The sequence below is a fragment of the Lissotriton helveticus genome, chromosome 1_1, assembly GCF_964261635.1.
Source record: "Lissotriton helveticus chromosome 1_1, aLisHel1.1, whole genome shotgun sequence".
NCBI classification, from domain to species: domain Eukaryota; kingdom Metazoa; phylum Chordata; class Amphibia; order Caudata; family Salamandridae; genus Lissotriton; species Lissotriton helveticus.
In genome coordinates, this window is record NC_136057.1 from 469,424,399 (window position 1) to 469,445,402 (window position 21,004).

The 21,004-nt window shown below is 44.4% G+C and overlaps 1 protein-coding gene across 4 annotated transcripts in view; it reads left to right on the forward strand.

The window, feature by feature from the left end:
- The window catches only part of SCUBE1 (signal peptide, CUB domain and EGF like domain containing 1), a 2,199,864-nt gene that overhangs the window by 2,135,222 nt on the left and 43,638 nt on the right, over positions 1-21,004 (forward strand). For all 4 annotated transcript variants that reach the window (XM_078673869.1, XM_078673871.1, XM_078673868.1 and 1 more), the window contains one exon: positions 15,044-15,123. In XM_078673869.1, the coding sequence (XP_078529995.1) occupies positions 15,044-15,123 (80 nt within the window). The remainder of the gene's footprint in view (positions 1-15,043; positions 15,124-21,004) is intronic.

Below are 21,004 nucleotides of genomic sequence, written 5' to 3' on the forward strand. Positions count from 1 at the left end.
CCATGATTAAGCATGTCAACCGTTGCTGTTAGTAAAGCCATACTGTGGGTGGCTCTGAACCCAGATTGAGTATTTGGGAAGTTAGGTGGATTCCACATAGGTCATGAGTTGTATGTTGACCAGTTTTTCCAGCACAGGTGCAGGAAACGGCATCAGGGATATTGGTCTGTTGTTTGCGAGTGTCTGAGGATCAGCAGACAGTTAGTTCAACAAAGGAAGAAAGTCGGCATGTTTCCATGCTTCAGGAAAAAACTAATTGGTAAGCAAGAGATCACAGAGTGACATTTAAGGAGTGCTAAAGGTCTTCGGTCAGTAAGAGACGATGAATTGAGGACATGGATCAAATGCGTATTCCTGATTTTAAGGATTGCATAGTAGTGAGAACAGTATTTGTATCTGCCAGAGAGGGTTTGGCTAGGTCATTACCTTGAGAAGTAGCAGAGGCGTGCCTATGAAGGAGAGAGTGTTGATCGTCTGTTGGATAGTACAATTAGTCTAGATTAGGCTAATTTTATCATGAAAGAATCCAGAGAGAGCATTGAAAAGAGACTAAGGGCCAGATGTAGGTAGGCATTTACCGGTCGGTAACGGCCGAATTCGGCCGTTACCGACCGGTAAATGGAATTTGAGATGTAGGGGGCATATTTTTACAGAATCTGTAAATTTACCGATCGGTAAATTTACCGATTCTGTAAAATACCGAATCGGTATTTTTACCGATTCGGAAAATTTGATATGTAGGTGGGACTCTTCTGAGTCCCACAAGCCTTACCGAATCGGTATTTTACCATCAAATTCAATTTGATGCTAAAATACCGATTCCGGTGTGCATGCACATGTGTGCATGCACACCTGTGCCATATGACAGGCAGACCTGCCCTTAGGGTAGGTATGCCTGCCACATGGCACCCGAACCTGTTTTGGGGGTGCTAGAGGGTGTCAAAAGTGACACCCCCTGCACCCTTTTGAAATTCGGTATTTACCGATTCGGTAAATACCGAATCGGTAATGCCCATTCATTCCTATGGGCTTCAAAGCCCATAGGAATGAATGGGCATTACCGGTCGGTATTTACCGAATCGGTAAATACCGACTTTTACAGATTCGGTAAATCCACATCTGGATTTACCTACATCTCCCTCCTTATATTTTACCGATTCATAAATACCGAATCGGTAAAATTCGGTATTTATGAGTCGGTAAAATATATTTACCTACATCTGGCCCTAAGAGAGGAATCGACTAGGAACAGACAGTAGGTTTGGTGAATTCCTTGGTAATACTGAAAATTGCACAAGATGTGTCAATTGATGCAATTGACCAAAAATCCTAGTATGTGTGTTAAATTTACCTGTGATCATTTCGAAAGGCAGCTTTGTATAAATTATTATTTAATTTGAGCAGGAACATCTCCAAGCCCATTCCAACCATTTGCAGTGGGCCTGAATTACCTTAAGGCACCATTGTACTATTTCACAGAAGGATTTTGGCGTGCTGTAGAGTTGAGAACTTTGGTGATATGATAGTAAGAGCTAATGGCAGATATAAAGATATCAGTCTTGTAGCCTGGAGGAAAGTTGTTAATGATGTCTTATAATCTTTCTTTGGATATCAGTCTCCAGTATATGGTTATAATCTTGGGATTAATAGAGAGGATTAAATAAGGCACAAAGAAGAAGGATATAGAAAAACAAATGTTAGTTATCAGTACAGGTCAGTGGTAAGGGGATATCTTAAGATTCACAATGTTTGTCAAAATATGGTCAAGTATATGGCCAGCTTAGTGAGTGACAGGTTGAGAGGGGCTGAATGCTTTAGGGTTGTCGAGTAATGTTATTATATCGTTGTCATAGGTATCTTCTTGATGAAAATTAAAATTGTCTTGCAAGAAACAGTTTTAATATTTAAGTATGCTGGGAGCAATAATATCCAAAAGCTTATGGCTATAATCCTTTTTACAGCCAGGTGGCTTGTGTTATCAGAGCGCCATTAAAGGTGAAGTATGAGTCCATTTTTAAACTAAAGATCAAATACTCTGATCAGAGCATCTCAACTTGAGGATGTTGCCCCTTCTCGTAGAATGAAAGAACAGTGCAATTATCCTACCAATCCTTGAAAGACTGTCCAGGAAGAGGGCAGGGAAATCCTGGGGGCTGAGAAGAATCAGCTCCAATTTCGGAGACGTAAAATCCCCGCGAGACTCTGTCTGGGAGAAGAGACAGCCCTGTGCTGGGATAATAGCCCTGGGAGCCAGAGTGTGTGCGAGAGGAAACCGCTCTGGGAAAAGAGACAGGTGGGGGCGTAAGGCTGGAAAAGAGACAGTCGTGAGAACCTGTGCGCTTCAGCCTGGATACGAAACTACTTTTGGGAGAGGGACACACCAATTTTGCCGACCCCGAGGGAACTTACTGTTTTGCCGCCAAGCCTGTTGCACCCGAGGCGAGGGTGTTGGGGATAGCTGTACTTGGGCATCTGGTCCCCCCCCCCGCTGCCGCATACAAACCGCGGCCGCCGAGTGGGGGGACTACAGCCCCCACAATTCCTCCAGGCTCCGCCCACAGAGGCACGAGGAGACTGGGCTGGCCCACCCCTCTTGGCTTTCACTGTAACCTCTGCATTTCAATCAAGGTGACTCTTTTTTGTATTCTTTAAGATAACATTTGTATCTGATCACTAGGGTCATTGGATATTTGACACATTCCATCTAGGTATAATTACACGAGTCATCTGTTCAACCTATTTAACCTGAACCCTCCTGCCCCAGGACAAATTACCATCATTAACAAGCCGTCGTATTGTCATAATTATTAAAAGCAAGACTACTCCAATGTCGACTAGGTCCACCTCTAGGCAAAAGGCCCAAGTTACCACCCCCCTCCCAAGCCTAACCGCGATTGACAGAATGCTCCAAAAAACTATAGGAGTTGTTGTCAACGCGATAGAAAACACGGAGAGGCGCCTTTCACTGCCCCCAAGCATGTGTCTTTCAACGCAGAAAACTCAGGACGCACACACAATAGCTAACTCATCCACACATACAGTATACTCTCAAAACTCCATCCTTATGGAATCATTTGCGGGTTTTCCGGACACAGAGAACAGACAACTTGTCTTTTCCATGACTACTCCCCCGCCTGACTTTGTTACCCGGGAAAATAGGTTATCTATGACACCTAACATCCAGTTATCTGCAGAAACCTCCACACATATTGAAGCCTCTGAGGCAGTAATAGCGACAACCTCTCAAATCCCTATTATATTAACTTCCCCTAATATTTGCATCCGAGGGAAAGGGAATGTAGGCACCTCTACATCTAGGGGGAGGGTGAGGGTGACGCAGAAACCCAGGGCTAAATTGAAATATGATAAGCATAAGCCCAGGCACAGCCAGGGGGTAGTTAATCAAACACCCAAAAACCCCATATCACCACATGTAGCCAGCTGATGCTCATAGATAATAGTACAGGCCCCCAAACTGTTAATATTGACAGCGAGTTACTCGACAGGGCATGTAACAACGACACCCACCTAGACACCATCATGGGAAAAATTGAGCAACTGTTAAAGTCCCTTATGCTCCCCCTGACACAAAGAGTTAACACGATGACCGAGAAAGTCAATAAAATGGAAGAGGTCCTCTTGCAGAACAACGAAATGCTGTTGGAGTATGTTAAAATCCCCCATTCTCAGGCCACCCAAAAAAATCTTACTACGCCACTGTGCCCTGTCCCTAACAAGAAAATCTTAGTTGCAACATTAGGCCCAAGTAAACCGCTTAAATCTTTACAATCATTGAAAAAAACGACCAAGGGACATATAGAGCTACCCAATGTCTTACCAGCGACACCGGGTGCGAGCACAGATGTGATAACTACCCCAAGTGTGCAACCAAGTAACACCGGATCAGGCTTTATAGAAGGGGGGGCTGAGAGCGAGTGGGCAGCTGAGGTTCTAAATAACGACATCAGCACCAGCCAACAGGATAACCCGATTAAATTCTCACGTATTGACCTGCCACCGGAATCCTATCCTTACACTGTGATCATGATAGGAGTCCCACCCTTGGGTATAGGGTAATCAGAGGGCTATTTAGAATTGAAAAACAAGGTTAGCCATTGGCTAACCAGACATAGACCCATTCCCCAATCGCTAAATGGTCAAATTCTTCAGGTCAGGAGAATAAACTAAGTGGGGCACAGGAAAAAGGATTACGAGGGTGACTGTATTGTTATAAACTTTAAAGATCGGCGGGTGGTTAACTACATTAGTGGTTGGAGGGATGGTGATCTAGAAAGCAGAATACAAACTGTAGACCTCAGCTATTTCTATCAGCCACCCTCCACGTTTTCAGGGAACGCAAACCTACAATACCCACATAGAACTAGGTCTTACACCCCACACCAAATGGCACATGGAAGCATGCACGCTAATTACATCTCTGGTCAAAGGCACTCTGACTACTTTGACACTCAGTACAGGGTTCCAACCTTTAATCGATTTGCTGCCTTCCAACAACAGGAAGACCTTGAGAGAGTGGATTGACTTTATGATACCTCATCTACACTAATAGTAGATGCCTCCCTACACCCCCGTCAAAGTGCAGATAACAGGGGGACGCCACAGGAAGATGAGACACTTTACATCGAAACAGGGGTTCCCACCAACCAACAGTCGAAGGCCATACACATGGACACAATTGTCACCGAGGGACATCTGATGACAACTAACGGACTGCCGATATACAGCGAGCCTGATAATATTGGGCATTTACAATTACAAGAACATCCTCAAATCCACATAAGTACATGGAATCATGATATGGAACTAAGATCAGTGGTAGCAGATAGTCCAGAGTCAAGTCCTATCAACCCCGACAACAAAGACTTAATGGGTGCAGTTCCTGTCCTAGAGGTGTCAATAGTAGCGAGGCATAATGTAATCTCGTGGAACATTGCTGGGTTAACTAGCAAAATCAATGATCCATCTTGGGTGTCCTTTATAAAATCCTACCCAATAATTTGCCTACAGGAAACATGGCTGGTAGGAAACAACGCATTTATTGAAGGATACAAAAGCTTTTTCGTGCCCGCCGAACCCTCAAGGAGTGGTAGAGCCAAAGGGGGTCTTGTTGTGTATATCGATCTAGCACTATCATGCTCTGTTAAAAGATTTGCTTTCAATAATAGTGATATCCAGATACTGACGATCAAAAAGGGGAAAGAGACTCTAGCATTAATTAATTTTTACAATGCTGTTAACCTTAAAGGGGGCTGCAAGATTATGGATCTTGATCATTTTCCAAGGGATAACATGGAGAGACTCCCACCCCAGGTTGTCATTGTAGGTGACCTGAACGCACACCCCTGTGGGAACCCAGCAATTACTCCAATAGGCTTATTAGGATGCAATAGACTTGAAGGCTTTCACTTCGATCATACCCCCAGAGGAAATTTGATGAATGCCTTCATGGATGATTTCGACCTAGTAACTGCCATGGCTCAGGTGGATGATTACACCTTCTATGAAATCCCTACCTTTAAAGGCAGTGTGGGGGGTTCCTATATTGACCACATACTTTATTCCAGTAATCTTAGTCCCTGTATATCTGGGTTTAAAATTTTAGAGAACTCACTGAGTGATCACAATCCTGTCTGTATTTGTTTTGAAGGGACGCTTTTCAATGTGTTAGTAGAAAGGCCTGACAGTGGGGTTTTAAAATGTACGGACGATAAAAGACGTCTCAAGTGGGAAAGGGTGAACTCGGCCAAACTTTATGAAAAGATCAATAGAACATGTATCACTGAGTTATCCACCTGTGTATCTCCTACAACATCAGCTCAGGAAATTTTATTAGCCTTTGACGGTATAGTTACGAAAGTTGGGGGAATGCTAACAGTAGCGAGTTTGAGAAAGGGAGTGTGTACTCCGTAAAAAGTCAATATTGTGCTTTTTGGGATGAATACCCGTTCTTTCAGATTTTCATATAGTAGACACGACTACTTCAAGTTGCAATATGACATCTTTATTGTTGTGTTGTGAGACATAGACAGCCGCCACGTGTTTCGCCCCCTAATGGCGAGTTGCGCCGGGGCTTTCTCAAGGCTATTTACACAATTACAGCGGATAATGCAATAGTTTCCATATTGTAAAATTCCAAAAGCAAGAGGTTCAATACTCGCAGAACAAAATTCTTCTGTAAGATCTGTCGTGTCTGTAGGCCATTAACCTGGTCCTTCTCATCTGTACAACCTCCTTGTCCACCAAGGGACAGCGTGGAGCCAGGTGAAGCGGCGGAAGGAGCTGGAGGTCAATGTTACGCTGTCCCTTGGTGGACAAGGAGGTTGTACAGATGAGAAGGACCAGCTTAATGGCCTACAGACACGACAGATCTTACAGAAGAATTTTGTTCTGCGAGTATTGAAACTCTTGCTTTTGGAATTTTACAATATGGAAACTATTGCATTATCCGCTGTAATTGTGTAAATAGCCTTGAGAAAGCCCCGGCGCAACTCGCCATTAGGGGGCGAAACACGTGGCGGCTGTCTATGTCTCACAACACAACAATAAAGATGTCATATTGTAACTTGAAGTAGTCGTGTCTTCTATATGAAAATCTGAAAGAACGGGTATTCATCCCAAAAAAGCACAATATTGACTTTTTACGGAGTACACACTCCCTTTCTCAAACTCGCTTATCCTTACGAAGCTCAAGAGGTCCAGAGCTTTGAGTGTGTCTCCATTTACCTATAAAACCAGCTTATTAAGCGTTGTTTACCCTTGAAATCCTTGGACCTTACCTGCCCTGTTAGTAACTTGAATGCTAACAGTAGCCCCTACAGGCCGGATCTGTAATGTGCCGAAGTGGTTTGACAACGCATGCTCCAAGGCAAGCCGCGACCTATCATTAGCACTCAAGGCCAGTCCAAGGGACCAGGTAAACATCAGGGCAGCACGGCTCACCTATAAAAGGGCTTTGGTTAAACGCAAAGCTGAAGTAAAAGCGGCCACTTGGGAAAAACTGTTAGATCCAGAAATACTTGGTAACAGCTCTAAATTCTGGGGCATTGTAAACAAACCCCTTTTTGCTTCCACAGATGACTCCCCCTTAGGTACCAACATATCTGAAGATGATTGGGTCTCTCATTTTAGTTGTATTTTTAACAGCGATATACCACAATCTATACATGATAAAGGTGTCTCAGGTACTAAACTTTGCGTTTTAACATTTGTGAGGTGGAGAAGGGCATCATGGGTTTAACCAGCAGGAAAGCACCCGGGCCCGATGGTGTGTCTCCGGGCCTATTCAAATCAAAGACATCACTTTGGGCCCCCGTTTTCTCTGCTGTATTTAACGCAGCCGCTGATCACGGATACCCAAAGTCCTGGGGGCTGTCCACAATAGTCCCCGTTTTTAAAAAAGGGGACCGTAACAGCACATCCTGCTACAGACCAATATCCCTAATTGATTCTGTCGTAAAAGTAGTAGGTGGTGTAATCCTGAACAGGCTAACAACCTGGGCTGATGAAAATAATATAGTTTCTCCAATCCAATATGGCTTTAGACCAGGCCACTCTACCATCTCCCAGTGTCTCAACCTATACATGGTGTTAGGAAAATATACGATGGCACGTCAGGGCACAGTCCACATGGCTTTTATGGACCTCTCTTCAGCCTTCGACTGTGTCAATAGGGGCAAATTATGGTAGGCTATGAGTAACATGGGGGTGGAGCAGACCCTGGTCAATTTCCTGGCGGACCTACACCAGGATACCCGAGCAAACGTGCGATACACCCAGGATTTGAAGGTGACCAGGGCATTCGGAGTAAAACGGGGTGTAAGACAGGGTTGCATCCTGGCCCCGTTTCTTTTTAATTTATACATAAATAATTTGGAAAATACCCTCTTAAAAACAAGTGCTGATTATCCCTTTGTTGGACGTAAAGGGTTACCTTTTTTATTGTATGCGGACGACGCCGTGTTATTGGCAAGGACCGCAAAAGGGCTTCAACTGCTGCTTAACACTTTTTTTATATTTATGAAATCCCGTGACCTCTCCATTAATAATTCAAAATCTTTTGTTATGAATGTAGGCACAGCACATAAGAGAGAGTTTTCATTTCATGTAAATGGGGAGAAGATTCCCACGACTAAAACCTTCTCATACTTGGGGGTCCTGTTTGATAACCAACTGAAATGGGGCCCCGCCATTCAGAAGAAAAAAGGGGAGATAACACGGGCAAATGCAGCAATTTTTAATTTTGCGAGAAAAATGGGGAAACGGCCAACCGCCGCTTTGCTAAAAGTATATCAGGCCAAGAGCGTGGCAATAGGCTGCTACGGAAGTGAGTTATGGGGGCACACGAATGTTAAGGATTTGGTGGTAACCGAAAATAACTTTTTGAAACAGCTTCTGGGGGTCCCGAAAGGAACCGCCAATTTCATAGTGCATGAGGAGTTAGGCTCTCCATATTTAGGAGACACCATCGCACTTCGGCCTTTAACATTCTGGCTGAAATGCTGGCTAAATAAGGACCTCCCGTTAAACCACCAACTCCTGAGAGAAGCACTGACATGGGATAACATGTTAAAAATCCCGTGGCTAAAATACTTGAAAAATTGTTTCACTGCATTGGGGCGTCCGGAACTCTTCTCAAATCCCGACTCAATTACTGTAACCGACGTAAAGCTTGTGAAAAATAGCTTTTTTCTTTCTCAGCTTTTCCAGCGGGAGGAGGTGGATTTAAAGAAAAGCAGCAATAGAAATTATGTTGTCATACAAACTACTTTATGTATGGAACCATATCTGACTTGGCCAATGTCGAGCTTTGACCGCTTCCTGTTAATTAGGTTTCGGCTGAACCTCTTTCATTTACTACTAGCCGTTCCAAGAGGAAGCCATCAAGGCCAAGTGTTACCTACCTGCGGCTGCGACTCTGTGTCTCCGCAGGATTTGGTGCACTTTTTATTCTTTTGTCCTTTTTATGACATTCCTCGGAGGGTTTACCTTAAGCCTCTTCTTAAAAGACTGAATTTTATCCAGATTAAACCTGCACTTTGTTACCTAAAGCTGCTAAATAACGAATGCACTTTATTTGTAGTCAGTTTTTTAAAATTAGCCCTAAAATTTAGAATCAGCATGGAGGGATAATGCGTGTTATTGTTGTATACATTGTTGTATACATTCACCTATAGATCAATTGTGTTTTATTCCTGTGGACATTGTGGTTTCTTTTTATCAAATTGTTTTTATGATGTATATTATACTGTGCTTTTATGGTTGTTTTCGCAAATAGCCGAATAAAGATCTAATTGATAATTGACTGTCCAGTCTCAACACTTTAAAGCCAGGGCAAGTGGCTATGGCTATGTCAGGGTTGGAGTCCGGACTAAGTCAGATCTCAGAGATCAAGCATAGATCTGAAGACTGAATAAAGTAGATCCAATACTTCAATTTCGTGTTTGGGAGTCGAATAGATGTTAATGTATTCACAGTTAAGGAGTGTCTCTTTTTACTGGAAAAGGCTTCTGTTGTCTTAATCTTGCCATCGGGGAGATAGCGCTTAGTGGAGGAATCTGATGAAAGAATGGTGATTAACCAGAGATGGGTTAGAATTGAGCACGAGAAATGACATTCCTTGCAACGAAAAGGAGCTTCAGTAACAAAAGCCCAGGCAGGACCTTCCAGCAGCTTTAGCAGCATGCTGATTAAGGATGTGGAGAAGGTGTGGGGATTTGGAGGCCTTTACCTGGTTGTGCTCGCCTCGAGAAACAGGGTTCCTGGCCCAAGGTGCAGCCCGGATGCAGACAGGCACAACAGGCTTGCCTTTGGAGCACCAGCATTGCACCCAATGCATGTTCATGCTGAAGGTACCATTTTAAAGTCAGTAAAGGCAGGAGCCGGCACTGGCACTGGTCATTTGCCCTTTCTGCAGGGTTGACCTTGATTTTGGCCTTCTTCCTGAATCCTTATCCCTGCTAATCAATAGAAAAGTGCTTGAACTCTCTCTTTCAAGATGTTGATATTTGCATACCCAACTTACCCATAAGTCCCTAGTATATGGTGGAAAAGTGTACTTGTGACATCTAGCTTACAGGCCCTAAGTGGGCTGCAGCACCCATTGTGCCATCCTCCACAGTGGTAGTGTAAACATAGTTGCAGACCTACATTTTGTAGCCTGACTGTTTAGTTTTACAATTGCAAATTCTACATGTCAAAATATCTCCTTTTGACAGGCCTAAACTTGCCTTTTAACTATGAATAAGTCATCTATACATAGATCCTACTGCCAACAAAGTGCATTGTATTTTAAAGCTGGCCATGTAAAAGCTTAATGTTAGGCAGAGAGGGGCATTGTGAAATTGTTTGCAGTAGGACACACAGGAAGTGAGGTAAAACTGGTTAGGGTTGTCCCCGGGAACATTTACCTTATTGGTTATGGAGGGGCCAGGAGTCACCCCCTCCCAAAGACTGGGGCTGGGCATAAATGTGGCATCCACAGTACCCTACTCAGAACGCTTTCTTGACTTATGGAAGAACAGAAGAGGGCTGTACCTAGTGTGTGACATGAGAAGATCCTAGACGACTAGACCTGCCCTCCCTTTTGTACCCCGGACTAAGAAGTGGGCTCTAAGGCTCAAAGGATCATAAGGCTGCCCTATTCAAGCTATGATATAAGAAATTATAAGAGGCCTTTGTAAGAGGCCTTTCCTGTAACCTCACAGCTGACCGGCAACCAAACTTTCCCAGAACCCTACTCCTGGCCTGCCGGAGTGAGTCTTGACCCCCAAGTCCTGTCCTCGAGGTCCTGGACTCTTGACTGGTGTCAGACTGTAATTCCAACTTTCCCTGAAGCCTGGGACTAGAAACATTTTGGCTCCAAAGACCTCCGGAGGACTGGGACCAACCTGCCAAGTTGATCTGACGAAGGTGCTTTGCCACTTACCGAAGATTCAGGTTGCTCCTGCTCGGAGCTTCTCCACAGCAGCAAATACGATTGAGCAGGATCACACGGAGAAGCTATTCAGCTTTGTGGAGCCCTCTTTGGCTACTGCCTGCAAGTTTGCCCTGCTGGAAGAATGTGAGATCCAGAAAAGTGACAGAGGGCCAGATATATAATTCTATAATGTGGTAGACAACCTGTTTCTCCACCAAGGCCACGGAGTAAATACTCCTGTTGCCAGGGGAGTATTTATCAGTTTTTCTGGTTTTGATGAGCAGTGAAAACTGACCTAATTCTGGTCATTAGATGGGCAGAATTAGAGGTCCGCCTCCGATAGCTCGTACTCCGCATGGCCATTAAATCAGTTTAATCATGCCAGAGATGGACTAGTCTCCGCCGATTTAACCAAGGTTCTGTCGCATCTAAATTAGGCAGGAAGACTATTAAGTTGGCGGTATGCATATAAATCGGGTCCTAAGTCTGAAGGTAGAACTCTTCACCAGGCGAAGGTTAGAAAAGTATCTGGGACTTTCCTTGGGTGTGAAATTCTAACTTCTCTTGCTTGAAGCTTTCCTCCCAAAAGTCAGCAGCTTCACCAAGAAATCAGCTAGCTGCTATCTAACACTGTGGAGCCTTCTTCGGCACAGCTTCCTGCCTTACCGGCTAAGGTTTTTTCATTTCCATTTGAGACCCTAAATTCAAAGGTAAACCTTAAGACTTAGTCAAACCTGTTTTCTGTATCTGACCTCCTCAGTGGACAGTCTTTACCTACACCTGGCTACTGGCCAAGAATCAGCGGGTGATTGCAGTTGACGCTTAATGCTTTTTGGCACTATTTTCACATTGAAACATGAAAGATTCATAACTCTGATTTCCCTTATTGGATGTTTGTTGGTTTGGTGGCATTTTATCTTAAAAATATTCAGTATTTTTATAAATAGTTTTGGGGATTTTTCTTGGGTTGTGTTTTCACTTTATAATGTAGTAGTTTTGTGGCGCATTTTTAACATTTTATTTTCGAAAATTTGAGCATGTGTTTTTCTTCAAACATTGGAATGTTTTTAAAAACCGAAAGTGAAATACTGTATTATACTATTTTGTTTTCTTTGGAAGAAAATAAACTTCTAAATAATGTAATTAAAAATGTAGAATTTTAGAAAAACTCTTCCTTTGCTTTGTTAATCACATATTGTGTCCAGTCTGTAGGAAGGTCAGATTGTTGGTGCTGTACTCTTCAAGCTTCAGCCAACATTGGTCACTAATTGTAATAAGAATTTTCGATTTTTATTTAGCTTTCATTACTAGTTAAAGTCATGGACAATTGCAAAGCTGTGTAAAGTGGTTGGGGCAGTCGTGACAACGAAAACCATATTTGACAGAGTGGTGGGAATAGTTAAATATTTCCATATTTCAAAGCTACCCTGTAAAATATGGGTTGTATAGCACTGCACTTTGTGTAATAAAAGCAAGACATTGTGTTTATGTGTGTGCAGATAGGCAAGCTCACCCACAGGTATTTAAATATAGTTTACAATATTTACAAAATTATTATAATCTATTTTTGTGATTTGTTGACGTAATTCCAACATCTGTGTCTGCCATAGTTGTGCAGATTGTAAAGACACATCGAGGGTTGATGCTCAAGTGCATGTACAGCACGCGTCATCACAAATTCCAAAAGTTATTGCCCTACTGTAGGAAGAAATAGAGACATCTGATAGAGACTTCTAGGTGCCGATTCCTTACCTTTGAATTTCTCAGGTGTAAGGCTGGATCCGGAAACATTTGCTGAGCAATACCCCTTGCGCGCGGCGTCGGAAGGCTCCATTCGGCTCCGCGTGACGTCGGTAGCGTCGGTTATGACATCACAGTGCCTACATAGGCGCCAACCCAGGAGTGCGGATGTCAGTACTTTTCTTTCCGCGCAAGTTAAGCACCGATGCGTGAAGATCTACCCCTCTCCAAATTATTGGCAGTTTTTTTTCATGACTTTTGTCGACATTTTTTAGTGCAAATCTGTGTGCGAGGGATGTCTGGTAGGAAGATAGGTTTTAAATCATGCAGCTTTTTGGCAGGCTTTTTTCTTGATTTTTGTCGATATTTTTGCCAACTTCGTGTGCGAGGGATGTCGGGTAGGAAGACAGGTTTTAAACCGTGCAGGACTTGTTCCCGCACGATGTTGGTTACCGATCCCCACAATTATGTCTGTGGTGTCTTGGACACGACCCCAATTCGAAGTCGTGTTCAGACTGCCGGGCGAGGGCTCCGAAGACCTTAAGGGAGCGCACATTGAAGTTGCTCACGGCCTGGCAGTCGACCCCATTGAGCGAGACTCCGAGGAGGTCGCGATCCCTTTCAAAGAAGAGGAGGTTGAGGAATCACTCAGGGAGCCCTAAGTCCTCTTCCTCCCATTCGAGGTCATCTGGACACTCCAAGAAGAGGCACAGGAAGAAGAAGAAGTCCAAGCGGACTTCAACTTCACCTCAACTGGCATCCATTGTCGAAAGAGGTAAAGAGCACCGACTCTCCAGGCACGGTTCTGCGGAGCAGAAGGCAGAGTCGACTTCGCGCCTCCCTCCATTTCCGGGAGCCAGAGCGACTCAAGCTTAAATTAAGGATTTTTACAAGGCCATGCGCCACGTATTTGAGAGAAACGACCCCATTGGTGAGCCCTCGGGCCCCGCGGAGTCGGATGGGGCCCCATCGGGCTCGACTCTGCCGGCTTCAGCCACGGCACCAGTGGAGCCTCAGGGATCCGATCTCGGATCCGGTTAGATACCGGTCGTATCAACACGGCCTTCCCCGGTGTCAAACCGGAAGTCGGGGCCAGCGGTGTCACCGGCAGCTGTCGATGGCGCAAGCCCCATCTTCATCCCAGACGACACAGAGCCAGACAAGGTACCCCTACCCTGGTCCTTTATTACTGATTATTTTTTATTTCCTAGTTTATGGGGACCAAGTGCCTTGGTAATAAATTTGTGACAGCAACATTTTATTCGGGTTGTAGCCAGCCATTTTGTGTGTTTTGAGTGCTTCGTACCAGGGTACCCCACGGTAGTTCTGTGATAGTACTATATCGCTATCTATACATACATTGTGAACCTTCATTTCTCAACAACTACTGAACAGTTACCCGAAATCACAAAAAGTATGCTTTCTGGATCAAGATCTACCATAACAAATTTGGTGTAATTCTATTTAGCTATTTTGGCTTTATCTTTGTTCAAATTTCATATGGAACATTGCATGGGGGAAAAGCGTTTTGGAGCCCCCTTTTATCCATGTCCCCGCTTGACAGATCAGCCCGAAACTTTCAAGACGAGAGCTAAGTTGGTTTAACTTTTTTTGGGACATTTTTGTGGAAATTTGTCGAGATATAAGGCTCGTTTGGCCTGAAAATATATCAGTATTTTTTGACATAGATAAAGTAAACAAATGAACATAACGGAATAACATACACAAAGCCATAAAACAAAACAATGAAAACATAACTGGGCACATCACAATAAAACAGTAAAATCACAACACAACAACCGCAGAACAGCAGAAAATCAAGTTGTAATAATAGAGCCCAAAAACACAGCTGCTCAAAAAATAGAACACAACACTATCACAACAAAATACCACTTAACTAATTTGCACAAATGTTCGTCACACAATACCATCTCCTCAAAGCGGCCTGCATTACGTTTCTGCAGTAACACTGCGGCAGAGGATTGAAGAGACATTGGGAATGTGTTTCTGGGTGTTTATATAAATCCCACATAACGTGCAAGCCCTACCTCACAAGGCACTGGAGTCAACTAGCCTCTGTCGTCGCCCTTCATCTCTACGCATTGCTGATTTCTAAGTCGCTGTGATGACCGTACCTCCCAACACATTGCATTCCTTTGGCTCTTTGACTTCCCTATCTCACAACTCATTTTAGTATTCTAAAACCCTATGATTTCCCACCAGTCAGAGTCCCTCCAAATACCATCGGTGGTGTTTGCTTGAACTTGGCAGAATAATCATTCAACAAATGCAGGACTGTGTTACCATATTGGCAAATGTATGACACACCGTTTACATCTAATATATTGTTATATTCTTATTTTTCAGAGGATTACCAACAACTAATAGAAGACATTGTTCGAGATGGAAGGCTATATGCATCAGAAAACCATCAAGAAATTCTAAAAGTATGTACCAGTCCCCTACAAATTATCACACGTAGGGAAATCAGCTAACAGTGCTATATTTTGCTACGTTTGTTCCCTAACATTGATGGTGTTATGGGTGCCTCAAAACACATCACTCGGAATAAAATACTCTCCACAAGCTGTGTGAAGGATTAATGTGTCACATGAAAACAAAGTTTGTTCCTGTGTTCCTAAACATCAAATCACGGCTTTTGTTCTATTTTTTCCAATTGTGTTTTCATCTTCCTGCTCTCCTATATGTTTTGTAATGACCCACAAGTGAATTGTAAACCACAGACTGTAATACTGTTCAGCAGACCAATACATTCCCAGACTTCTTGTCACTGTTGCTTTGCCTGCTAAGCATTCAAAAAACGCTACATTAAAAAATAGAAAGGAAAAACTATAAATTTATACATTCCCTAATAAGACTAATGAATGATGATCTAGTACCCCATGTTACTAAGCCAAATGTTTCAGAGGTAGAGCTGTGTCAATATCTCCTTTGGCATGCACAGCAAGGGTGAATAAAGCCAGAATAAACATCCTATTTTACAGTGTCTTCATAGGAAAAAATCATTATCCTGTTGCATTCACCACAACCACCGTGCAAAGCGCCACAAGACTAACTATAATACTAAAGTAAATATGCATTGATATGCATCTGATTTGCATTTGCCCGGCTTTGGACCAGGAACGTCGGAGTTGGTTAAAGGCCAAGTTAAATGAGCACGGAATACGTACTTGCCGCTCTGCTATAATATATGTCCTGTGTACAGCGGACCCACAATTGATCTGTAGAACAGTCAAATTTATTAAGAAGTTTGAGCATAAAAGAACATTTAATGTACAGAGCCAAGAAATAACTTCAAACTATACATGAACTTGATACTGATTTTAATTTTCAATCAAGCACGTAAACTGATTAATTTTAAATGATGTATTTTAACTTTGTAATGGTTTTTATTAACTACACAATAAATGTTAATTCCGCATTGAAAATTAGAAGTTGGAACAGAAAAGTCCCTTTCATGGCGATGGACATGCACCCCTGGCCTGAGTGCCCCAACTGTAATAATGTCTGGATCCCTGGTGCAGATTTTTGTTGTCATGGGCAAACACTGATCACACCTGTGTGCCATCACATTGGTTTGTCAAACGGATTGTGGCCTTTTGGACCTGGAGGGGCGCCCGAAGCGCTACTGACATAATCGTGAAAAGCTACTGCCCTTGCCAGGAATTAAGCAGCATGAGCACGGCGGTGGCAGCATACTGTGTAGTGATCAGTATCAGTGAACAGGTCCTTTTACCTCTGTCACTGGAGTGAGGCCTACAGCCTAACTTATTTCAAGTTCTGCTGCTGTCTGCTTAACGCACCCATGGCCTACATTGGGTTGGTGTGAAGTGCTGCGCAGTGAGTGCTTATTATATGTGTGTGCTATGTGTTTGTGTGCCTGTGAATGGTACAATACACAAAGGATATAGTGTTGTGCAGTGTGTATATGATATATACATGTGCTAGGTGTATGCATGCCTGGGAGTGGCAAATACATGCAAGAGTCTAGGTTCCATTTTGAGAGACCCAGACCCCAGACAGATTTGTGGATTGCTGCACTCCTGTGAGCTGGGCGGGACACATTGGAGGAAGGGAGAGTCAGGCTCTTCAGTACACTCTAAAGGGTGTCCCTTTGATTCAGAGAAAGGTCAGTGGGAAGGAGCCTGGGCACATCTCGGGAAGGAGATTGGGCTGATAAGAGAATCATAAAGAGTAGGGATGAAGAACTGTGGTAAACCTTTGATACACATATCACTGTGGCTGACATTCAGGTGTGAATCTCTAGTCACTCCCATGGGCTATCAGATTTGGAGTTGCTCCTGCTGTGACAGACTGGTTTCTGGAGGCAGGGTAGGGGAGAGGGCACTTCAAAAGGAAGTAGACCCCCAACATAAACTTCAAAGTCTCTAAATCACATTTGGTGTCTGGAAATGGACTATAAAAAGGGGAGCTCAAGTCCCCTAATATTTTTGATTGTGAAGCAGCCAGTCGGGTTGTGTGATGAGGAGAATCTCTGTAAGACTTCTGCTTGTGACAAAGACTGGGGTCCAAAGCCTGCCAGTCTCCCAGCTGGGTGAGGGGACTTTACCCAGGGAATCCAAGAGCACCTGCCCCTGGATCCTGAAGTACCAGTGCCTGCCTGCTGATCAAAACAAGTTTGTCCTGTGAAGAAGAGGAGAATGTTGGAGGGAGCGCGGTCCAGTCGGGATCCTGGTGATTGGATCTCTGTAGCAGGGTGTGAGGAGATGGCTGCTGCACCGATCGGGTTGTTGCCTGTGTACAGGGAAAAGTCAGCTACCCCTGTCTGCCAGAGGAGGGCTGCCATGAAGCAAGCCGTGAACAATGCTGCACAGACTGTGTCACTGCTAATGTGCAGGGTGGAGGTCATCAACCTTGTATGTGATGTGGGGTCACCATAAAGATTGCTGCCATGCCGACCAGGCCATAGCTTGTGTGTGAAGTGAAGTCTGCAACCCTGTGTGCCAGGTGGGGCTGCCGTGAAGATTACTGCTTTGCCAATCAGGCCATAATCTGTGTACAGAGTGAGGGCGGTGACTACATTTACTGGGGGAATTGGTCTGTTCAAGGCCGTCGTCTTGAGGAGGAGGACACTATGGTGACTCGAGCCAACCCAGGCTACCAACAGAGAACAATAAAGAGAAGGGGTCCCAGTAGCCATGGAACGTAAAAACACACAAATGTAAAATAATCAAGGACACATACATTGAAACCACATTGTTTACTTCACAATGGGAATGCTTAACGAATATGCAAGGATAAATACATACAATAATAGAACACTCGTTTCGGTGGTGCCCCAAGGAGGGAGGGGGGATAGGACGGTGTAGTGAAAGTGAGGAATTAGTGAGGAACGAAGTGGCGATTCAATAGTGACAGTAAAATCAACAATTGTCAATCGTTTGACAAAGTTACACACTATGTACAAAAAATTAAAGACACAAAATGTTCATGAACAAATTCGACAAAGTCATCCTCCAGGTTATCCAATAAATGTAGACAGTGGGGATTGGAGATGACACACGGAAAATCAGTGTCGACGTTTCGACCCTCAGAGATGCAGATATCAATGGTTATCTTGCTGGGGGGTCTTCATCAGGACTGGGGGACACATAACCTAGTAAATGTATAGAGATATATATACATTATGAATACGGGATAAAACTCCCTGTATATAGTTCAAACACGGAAGCACATTACAATAGAGTTTGGATGCCGTAAATGAATTAGAAACCCATACGTTAGGTTGGGACACATTGATTACTACGTTATATTGGGGTGTCAGTTGCATTATTCACTGATCATGAGCACGTGGTAATGAGCTGAATCCAAAATGGTGGAAGGAAAACGGGGTGACACTAGGCTGGTGTACACCGGTATGGTTCTGGTAAGTAAAATACCAGATCAGGAGAAAGCCAGAAAGGGCTGCCTCAGACTATACATATAATTCGGACGTCAAAGGTATAAGTGGGACTGACTAACCACAATAGTGGTGTCAGCAGGACCGAATTAATTACACAGAAAGCCCGCAGAAGAGAATCCCAAGGTGGAATACATCCCTAACCCGCTTGCCGGGCAAAGGTGGATGGTGGTGGTTAGAGCGACTCACCGTTAGTGCACCAACCGTGGTGAGGTGGTGCCGGATAGAGCTAGGAGTTGAGGATGTCTTCAAGGTGCAATTCTAACTGTAAATGAGGTAGAAGTGTGTTAGGGACCATAGCGCGAAAAATAATAGCACCATGAACAGGGCAGAGGAGAAGACTTACCCCGCTGTCGACTTACGACAGCGGGGTAAGTCTTCTCCTCTGCCCTGTTCATGGTGCTATTATTTTACTGTCACTATTGAATCGCCACTTCGTTCCTCACCAATTCCTCACTTTCACTACACCGTCCTATCCCCCCTCCCTCCTTGGGGCACCACCGAAACGAGTGTTCTATTATTGTATGTATTTATCCTTGCATATTCGTTAAGCATTCCCATTGTGAAGTAAACAATGTGGTTTCAATGTATGTGTCCTTGATTATTTTACATTTGTGTGTTTTTACGTTCCATGGCTACTGGGACCCCTTCTCTTTATTGACTTAACTACCCAGGTCCCCGTACCTTCTAATGGGTAAAACCCCCCCTATTAAAATAATAGCACCATGAACAGGGCAGAGGAGAAGACTTACCCCGAGGCCCTGACCCATCGTTCACAACTACAGGCTGGGGAGCGGCGAAAAGAGAGACCATTCGCCCACTCCCCAGCCTTTTATAAGCTTGAGGCGGGCAAACTGGTTACGACCGGCTTGACCAATGTTGCCCGATTGCGCAAACCCGAAGCACTAGTAAGTGCTTCCAGTTCACGTGGGCAACAGCCAATCACCAGTGGGCTAGGGGAGGCCGGGGCGCCACTTCACTATTGTGCGATGGGCGCCCAGCTTCCCACAGAGGCTGGGGACCGGTGCGACTGCCATACTGGCGGCGTGCCTGAGTCCGTGCACGCCTTTCAATATGGTCTGGTACTGTCTAAATCCCTCTCCTCTTTACCAAGAATCCTCGGGGTGTGGATCCTCCCGGCTCCCATGGGGCTCACTGCCCCCTTCTCCACCAAGGCAAAGAATTCAAACACCACAATTTTGGGTTAGGCGTCGTAAACCCCGGCCGTATTGTATTACATAAGATAAGCAAACATTAAAATTCATATTATTGACATTATGTACACATCACCGGAAAGTCCAATACATTAATAGGTACAAGATGTCAATTGGCTAACCTTAACATGCTTTTAATACATAGCCATTCCTATCGTAAGCTAAACAATGAAGATATTCTCTTTCTGCGTATCCCTGTTAGAGCCTACGGCAAGGTCAATGACTGGCGGCCTCAGATCTAGATCAAGCTAGGTCCCAACCTCCTACCGGAGTGACCTTGCGCAGGGGGCCCAGCTTACCGGATGGATACCTCTCCCGGGCCCCCCCTACGCCCTCAACATTAAATTCCATAAAGGGGCTGCTGCACTTATGCATCCTTGCACCCATGAGCGCATGCATGTGCGGGAATTGGCCAAACAGCCTACTGGAAGCAAGACTTCCCTTCCCCCGCACCCTTTCAGCCTACCGGCTGTAACTGCCCCTGGAAATCCATGAGAGACCTTCCTCCTCGGGCATCCTCATTTGACAATGGTGATGCCCGCTAAGGATCAAAAACTATGCTCACCAATCATGACCTTACTGCCACAGGACAGTATAGTTGACCGACTATCTGGCTCCCCCTTCCGCCTTCTAGAAAGGTCATGCTTTGTTCTTTGCTCCATTTAACCATGCCAGTAGGTTTTCCCAAAAAACTTTATTACCCAGTCTAGAGCTGTGTATGCCATCTTGCAGGAACAAAGGCTTGCACCGGATGCACCCATGACCTATTGCCCTCAATTTCGGGGTCCTGAATAATTTAACCAACTGGTTAATAATTCTTTCCCCAGGTGATTTAAAGGCCCACACGTACTCGCCCCCTTTTCAGTGGAATCTTTCACTCATGTGTGACCCTACTATTAGCGCCTCAGGGCATCCTTTGCCAATCACCCACCCTCTGTAAGTAGGGTCTCCACTACGCCCTTCCTACCTAAGTGCACCGGCTCGTTACCCCCTAGGTAGCCATAAGTAGCTTGTTGTCTGGGCACCTGTCCCTGTGTGAAGTATTGTGGCTTGCAGCACCGTCCACCTCTTCTTCCTCTTGGAAAAACATTTGACCTCGCCATTGGTAAAAAGCATTTCTAGGCGAACTCCATAGAACAGTAGATCTTAATATCGCTAAGATGCCAGGCCCAG